Source organism: Bidens hawaiensis, unplaced genomic scaffold, assembly GCF_021521415.1.
Source record: "Bidens hawaiensis isolate Kalapana, Puna unplaced genomic scaffold, B.hawaiensis_p1.1 tig00000190_1, whole genome shotgun sequence".
Taxonomy (NCBI): Eukaryota; Viridiplantae; Streptophyta; class Magnoliopsida; order Asterales; family Asteraceae; genus Bidens; species Bidens hawaiensis.
In genome coordinates this window covers 5,481,820-5,490,373 of record NW_027491020.1, presented here as the reverse complement: position 1 = coordinate 5,490,373, position 8,554 = coordinate 5,481,820, and the positions used below count along the sequence as shown (strand labels likewise).

The 8,554-nt window shown below is 33.2% G+C and overlaps 1 protein-coding gene across 1 annotated transcript; it reads right to left on the bottom strand.

Moving 5' to 3' along the window:
• Positions 1 to 362: 362 nt before the first annotated feature.
• Positions 363 to 4,301, bottom strand: LOC143588850 (uncharacterized). The gene is made up of 4 exons (XM_077069781.1): positions 3,728 to 4,301; positions 2,749 to 3,064; positions 1,293 to 1,826; positions 363 to 1,003 (listed from the first exon to the last, which is right to left on the bottom strand). The coding sequence occupies exons 1-4, from the start codon at positions 4,183 to 4,185 to the stop codon at positions 890 to 892; spliced, it is 1,422 nt and encodes a 473-aa protein (XP_076925896.1). The 5' UTR covers positions 4,186 to 4,301; the 3' UTR covers positions 363 to 889.
• Between the last annotated feature and the right edge of the window lie 4,253 nt (positions 4,302 to 8,554).

The following is an 8,554-nucleotide window of genomic DNA, read 5'->3' as shown; positions in this document are numbered from 1 at the left end:
TGACTTTGGTTTCTCTTGATTTCTTTTAAATGGATTAGGTTTGATTTATGATATCTGTAATTGTGACACGTCAGCCTATTCGGGGTTGAGTGTTACAAATCATCTATCAACGCCAAAGAAGATGGTGATTGATGGCTGCCAGTGGCAACGGTGGTTGGTGGTTGTCAGTGGCAGTGGCAGTGGCGGTGGTTGGTTGTCGTCCGGGAAGAGGAGTGGTGGTTGGGTGGGGAGGGATGGTGGAATATATAATAAATAAAATTTTGATTTTATCCCTTGAACTTCAAAAAATGACATTTTTAACCAGAACACTAACGAAGTTAGTGTCTCGTTACTCCGTAAGTGCCAGAAGAAAATATGTTAAAAGTTGGGAGTGTTGGGGAACATTTCGTAAGTTGAGAGTGCTACCTACCAATAAGTCAAAATTCAAAGTATTTAAAAGCAATCTCTCTTTATTAATTAGCTTGTTTACACCCTTAACTCTAAGCTTGAATCGGCTAGTTTAACACTCTAGACATATGTTGCATAAACAAATACGTACGTAATCATGTGTTATGACTTATGATAAATAAATATAACTTAGATGTGTTGAATGCGACAAATTGTGATGAATGAAATCCGTCGCGAGGAGCTAAAATACTCCCTTTTCGATAAAAAGAGAAGTCCATGAAATATAATCATTAAAATAGACTAAAATATAAATATTTATTTTAACATTTTCTATAAGTTTCCATTCACTGCAAATTCTTCTAGTTACATCGAAAATACGTAATTGTCTCCTTTCCTTGTGTATTTCAAAACTCTTGTACTTGAATGTTGATTCATGTGTGTTGTAAGTATAAGCAATGTGATTTGATCATCATTTACTCGAATGCACATTATTAAATAAATGTTATTGAGGCATTCGAATCAGCTCATCTTCATGACATTCCCTTATGCTAATTTCCAACCGATCAGGCCATGACGATGGTAATACGTCGCAACATTGTCGTCTAGGCGCCAATAACTGTTTCACAAAACACAAAAATTTATAGGGGACTTCTTATAATATATATATAAGATCTAGGGGTAAAAAAGAAACATTTTTGGATAAAAAGATAAATTCTCTTAAATAACCAAAAGTCTTAAAAAAAACTTGGTTAAGTAACTTGTTTTGTAGTCATAATAACCTTGAACTTCTTCTTATAGCAAAAACAACCAACTTTTAAAATGTTGTTCAAAAATAGTCCAACAATTTTGAGTAACTTGTTTTGTAGTCATAATTCATAGATATTCATAAATAAGCTCTTCTTTACCTGTTTCATGTCCAGATTTAGTTTTTGAGCATGCACTTTGATCATTTCAATTCCCCTTGGAGACCCGAGACTCGATGTGCAATTCGCACGGTTCATTATTTTGTAAATGCTTACGGTCTGGTCTCCTTCGATAAAAGTCTTGTTCATATGAAACACAACTGGCCTTTTACAAGGATCCTTATTGTGTTCCCTCAAGTCAACACTAAATAGCGTGTGCAACATGCCACCCTTTCTCCATGGTCTAAATGTTGCAGGGACACGAAGAACGTCTGGCAACAGTACATGGTTTCCAAACACTTCAACCGCGTAACCCCATGATATTGAAATCGTCCAAGAAAACCAACGATCATAACAAACTGTTTGCTGTAAGATCCTATGAGGATCTACTTGTGCGGCTTTGTACAAGTGGCGCATGGCGTCTCGGTTTGTCATGTTTGGAAAGATTGGGTCCAAGTAATCGGCATGGTGAAGAGTTACCAATGGTGCCATTGGATGTGCTGCCAATACTCCGAATGGATCTCCGCTCATATCCATCTAAACGATTTCATTTGTTACAAACAACGTTAATAGATACCTCATAATAAACAAGGACAAACCAACGTTAATAGCTAGTCAAGGTAACTAAAAGGCGTTGTCGGTCCAATTCAACCGGTTTTAACAAAAACTTTAGACCAGGCCACTAACTAGGACAAACCAAACCGATTAGGTTGAGTAGGCCAATGAACTGGCAAGTTTTAAAATTTGGGCAGTTTGAATGTTCAATTTTAGGTTATATGGCTGACTTAGTTTTCTTGAACGGTTCCAAGTTCCAAACTATCGGCCAAGTCGGTAAACCATAAAACTACCAAATTCGGGCAGTGAACCAAACATCACAAAATCTCAAATCAGTCAAACCATTCGACTTGTTTCTTTAAGTGGTTCTAATAAAGGTGTTTAACAAATCAAATTTCAAGTTACTCGAGTAAATTGAATCAAGTGTTTCGAATAATAAAAGTTTCAAGTAAAATTCAAACTCAAATAAACGATTAAAATCCCGTTTAAATTCCGACTATTTCTATTAGTAGAAAAATTATAATGCAATTTAAAAATCCCATATTTATAAAACTATATATAATCAAAATTCATATGAATAAAAAGAAGTTGAAATATAAGCTCAGGTTGTGAATTCGATTAACAAACGAAATTAAAATTTGAACTCGAATCAAATCAAATTTCAATTTTTTTAATCCGATTCAATATTATAACTTTAAAAACCTGAGGGACTAAGTGTGCATATTCAAAAACCTACACTTATGGTGTCGGGGTCGGCCGCACCATATGAAATTTTTTTAAAGGTATATATATACATGTTAGAATCATGTGACCCTTATGAAAATTTCACAACGGACCCTCCGACCTTGTGAGAAAAGTTGACAATTTTTACATCAACAACGGTGAGAAAATTTGGCATTTTTACCTGATGAAAACCGGATTCTCTGGTAATCCCAACTCCAAGTTCAGCTAAACACGACGAAATCCTCCCATCGCTCCCATACAAATGATGGTATCTTTCCAGACACGAATCCAATACCTTCGCCAACGTTCTTGCTAACGGATAACTGATCGCAAATCCAGCCCCACCGAATGCCATTGAAAACGAGAAGAACCTGTTCTGCACAAAGCTCTCTGAGTTGGACCCGATGAAATATGGCAGCTCGTGATCGTATTTCGTTAACGTCTTCACCAGATTCTCTGTGAAGAACACCGTATCATCGTCCCCGAACACAAACCATCTGAATAACCAGAAACCCATTCTTTTTTATTTTAGGATTAATTTCATATATATATACCTTACAAAACTCATATATACATGATCAAAGCTAAAATTAACAGTGAATTTTTACTTAATGATCATCCTATCCTTTTTCGTTTGATTTGTTTTACCCCCTGTTTTCTTATTTGGATTTTGATCGACATCGACGATAGGCGAGCGACCAAACCGTCGTCTCTCATCTTTTGTTCTCTCGACGACAAATAACCGCACAATCGAATTTGTATGTTCAAATCAGATAATCAAACTCGAACCGTATAATTGAACCATGTGTAATCGCATGATAAGCAATCTAATATTCTAAGAAACTACTGTATTGTTTATGTGTAAAAAATTTAAAAAAAAAAATTGTTTAAGCTAAAAATGGGTAATTTAAAATACTCGATCGTAGTAGTTAAAGATGCACGTAAATGAATTTACAAAATTTTTGAAAAAGATAAAGAAGATGATTGTTTATTAAATTGTTTTAAATGAATAACATATATATTCTTCTATATTTTAACTAATAGCATATACACATCATATTTTTTATTTTTAGTAAAGGCATGCTACGTGTATATGAAAATACATTGGCAATAATAATTAATACATGTTTTGACTACTAGCTAGACTTTTTTTAATTTACCTGACGTTTGAATGATTTAATGCTACCGTTTCGGACACGACCCTCGCAACACGTATGGCTGACCGGAGTCCACCGCGCCATGTATACCGAAACCGGGAGGTGTCATCCGAGATGCAAAGGGGCGGAAGAACCGACTCATCCGTGTTGTTATTCGATGGAACGTCGAGAAAGACACATCCCCGCATTCGATCAGGCTTCCACCACATCTTGACATACTCTTTCCTTTGGGGCCATGACTTGGCATTCGAAGCGATCCCAAACACGATGTGATCTAGAGACGTTGGAGGCGAGAAACGATTGTCTTGATCGACACCAAGCAGCAATGTTCTCGCGTTGGGGAGAGTTGAATATGATGAGATCAAAAGGTATGTTATTAGGCCGAGTGAGGACGAGATGAATATAAGGTTTATTATTCGAGAATTGAATTGAGTTTTTGAGAATGATCGGAAGATGTTCATGGTGGATTAATTAGTGAGATTTTTGATGGATTCAGATTTATAAGATGATTGATAATTAGTGGCGCAAGTTATGGAGAAGTAGAGTTGAAGTTGAAGTTGAAGTTGAAGTTGAAGTTGAAGGTGGAATGGGAGAGACTTTGTGGAAATTTGCAAGGAAAATAAGAAAATGTTAGGCAACCAAAAGTGTGATTTTATTATATATATATATATATATATATTATTTAAAGGGATAGTTGGGACAGGTGTTATATGTTTGATCACCAAGAAAAGTCAACTTAGTTGAGAACCTTGACTCATAATCAACCCATTCAGAGGAATCCTTAACGTGTATTACTAATTTAATAATAATACAATTAAAATTGTATTAATTAATAACTCAGTTTCATTACTAACTATATCGGTGGAACTAAAGGCTTAAAGTCTGATAATATAAGATGTTTGTTAATATGGAGTCTTTCAGATTGAGATTCAAGTCATATAGTAGATAAAGACGTAGTAATACTTTGTCGTTCAAAAAGGGTAAAAAAAGTCACATTTATGAATATCCATTGAATCTTTACTCTTTACAGATGAAACTAGCTAGATTGGTATGATCCTTTATAGCTACAGCCTATATTAACGTGCGCATGCGCTTCTTTCCTCTCATTTTATAATCTCCATCAGACATTCGTTCCCACATATGTCTTCATCCTTTCTCTTTTCTTTAGTCATCTTTGTAAGAGATGGTTTCAAACACATGTTATCAACAGTATTTTTTTTGTTATACATCTTTAAAGCTACGTATTTAGATCTTAAATCTCAGAAGTTCATACTTTTAGAGGTACAACTATCTTCTATTCTTCTATTCTTATATGATGTGTTGTTATATATATATATATATATATATATATATATATATATATTAAAATTAGTTATGTATTATCAAAATTATGTGTATAGCTCTTAAATCTTAAAATCATTATTTAGAGGTACAATTAATCTTTTTATTCTTATATGATGTCATTATTTTGTTCAACGAAAATAACGACAAAATTGCAATTTTCTTTTTATTTTAAACACCAATTAGTAAAAATAACAATCAATTTAAGAATTTTATGAATGAATTTTGTAAAGTATAAGTTACATTATAAATCACATTAAAAGGAAACAAACTTTACAAGAAAAGTTAAAAGGCGTTATGCATCGTAGATCCAAAAATCTTCCTCGTTAAGAAAAGAAAGTATATAAATTATTCTCAAAAGTAATTAAAAAGCTATCGACTTATTCTTTTATTTAAATTTATTTTATACTCCCTTCGTCCCATTATAAGTGTCCTAATTTGACTTTTCAAGTCTTTTATTTACAAACTTGACCGTAAATATTTTTGTTCGTCTTATATAATACTTGATGAAAATTATATCAATGTAAATTACATTTTAAACCCAATCCATTCATATATTTTACATCAAGTATTATATAACACAAACAAAAATATTGTCGGTCAAAGTTAAAAAAGAAATACTTGAAAAATCAAACCAGAACACTTATAATGGGACGGATGGAGTAATATATAACGAGTTTGCTATACATAACTCTCTCCCATCCATTTTTACTAAACATGTCACATCCTTTAAGTTTTGCATTAATACAATTTAGACATTTTTATTATCATTATTTATTTTATAAAAGCATTTTTTTTCTATTTATATTTAACAATTTTTTTCTATTTATCTTTTCATGTATATTAAAAAGACTTTTAATAAAAACATATTTTTTCTTACTTAGAATAACGTTTTTTTTCTTATCTAAAAAGCGTTGTTTTTCTTATTTTAAACGAATGTTTTTTTCCTATACTTGTTTTAATTTTTTTGGAGAGCATTTTCTTTTTTAAATCAACTGATAGTTTACATTCTTTTATAAAAAATCATATTATTTTCAATAAATAAAAATGTTAAATAACATATAAATTGGTAAACAAATTTGGCTCTTTTTTCAGGTAACATTAATCTCATGAATCCAAACCTAACAAAAAAAATCAAATTGTTTTGAATACATTAAAAAAAAACTAGCTAGAAAAAACATGCAAAACTTTTTAATACATGTAAAAAATAAATAAACTTTTAATAAGATCTTAAAGAAATACAATAATAAAATCAATAACAAAAATATATAAAAGAACTATAAAACAAAAATAAAAACTTAATAGTTTTATATATGACATTTTGAGATAATTATAAAATAATATAAGAGAGACTAACATGCCAATTATAAATGTTAAGAAAGATGAAAGTTTAGGAGGGGTGTATGGTTAGTAACGGAGGGGGGTACGTTTAGTATGACCTTTCTTTAATTGGTTGAATTACTATTGGTACTAAATATTAATGCTATATGACTTTCTTTTTTTGATGAACATCATAAGTTATACAACATAGGGGTGTGTTTTTTAACTATACCCGAATAACAATGTAACATCCCAAAATTTCGAAAAATAATATTTTATATATTATTTCTTATAGCGGAAAAGTTTACTCGAGTTGGTAAATAAAATACTAATAAAGGAGGAAAGATAAGTAGACTAATTAAATGGAATTAATCATGGACTAAAAAGGAAAGATGAGCCTTAGGTCCATGGGCTTAAGGGAGTATAAATACCCCCCTTAAACCCTAAATCTTTCCATTTACATCCATCTTATCCATCTTATTCTCTCTACACCATAAAAACACACACAAACTTTCCATAACCGGCCGCGGGAGAGAGAGAGAGAGAGAGAGAGAGCGAGAACCGAGATCAAACGGGCAAAGATTTTTGATTAATATAGGTATTCCAAACAAGATACACGATTCACGTTCATATACAAGCTAACCCGAAGCCTAAATATGATTAAAGGTATGTGCTTTAACTTTAAAGTTTATGCTTTTATGAATGATTTGCCATGAAACTTGACCCTAGAGTAGATTGGATCTAGATGTTTCATAAAAATACAAACTTTATATTTAAACTGAACTTCATGGACCTATGGCAATATACGGCTCAAAGATAAACCCTAGATCTAGCCTATAACGTTTTAACACTATAAAGGTTTAAGCTTTATGTCTAAAACGGGATAGATCTTGAAGCCGTGATAGTAATGGGTGTAAAACGGTTATAAATGATGATGAGAAGGGGTTAAAAGTTCATGATTTGAACCATAGAACAAGTTAACTGGGCAAGGTAGAAATATAAGATAGAAAGAGGAGTTGAGCTGGGGGTTCTCAGCCAAATTTGAGAATTCTCGGTCAAACCATATGGTTCTCGGTCAAACATGCAGTCAACAAGAGTTCTCGGCCACGAGTTCTCTGCCTTGGAGTTCTCGGCCAGGAAGGTTCTCGGTGACCACGTGTTCTCGGTCAAGAACATGTGTTCTCGGAAACTTTGTGTTCTCGGTCAGCTCATGATGTCGGTCAAACCTGGGATCTCGGTCAACGTAGGATCCTTGCCAAATGTTCTCGGCTGACCCATATACTGTAATGGGCCGTTGGGCCTGACTTAGCTCAGCCCACAAGCTTAAGCCCATGTTATATTTAAAACAAACAAGCCCAATATCTTAAAATAAATAACAAGCCCAACGTAGGAATACTTTGGTTAAGTAAAACACCAACTTAACCAAGTAGAAGGTTAATTAACAAAAATTTATATTACATTTCGCCGAGCTCAGTTAAAGAAAGAAATTACGATAACGTCGAGCGCAACAGGATCCAGTTGAGTCTCTAGCCCCATTTCCTTGTTATGTTTTCGAGGCTGTGTGCGTACTCGATGTGATTAGTTAATACACTTACCTTAAGTGGTAAGTGTATGCCTTATATGATTTATGTACGAATGAATGCTGACGATGCATGAACGATCTTCGAACATTGCATGTACCGTCAAGGGATAGTATAAAGATATGATTGACATATATGATGTATAGATGATGTATGGACGTATGGAAGTTATGATTATGAATGCATAGAAAGGTACGAAAGGTATAGATAGAACAAGGGAACCGAACCTAATAATATCAGCGAATGTAGGGAACCGACCCTAATAATATCGGCGAATGTAGGGAACCGACCCTAATAATATCGGCTAATGTAGGGAACCGACCTAAATAATATCGGCAAATGTAGGGAACCGACCCTATTAATATCGGCGAATGTAGGGAACCGACCCTAATAATATTGGCGAAGGTTATAAGGCGAAAGGCTCTTTAAAACGTATACGTATAAATAGAAGTATGTATGTAAGTAGATATGTAAGTATGTAAGGAAAGATGAAAATACGTGTCTTCGGATACGTATGTATGTATGTGAATGTATTGTATGTGGCCTGACTAACTAGAACTCACTCAACGTAGCTGACTTTTAGTATGCA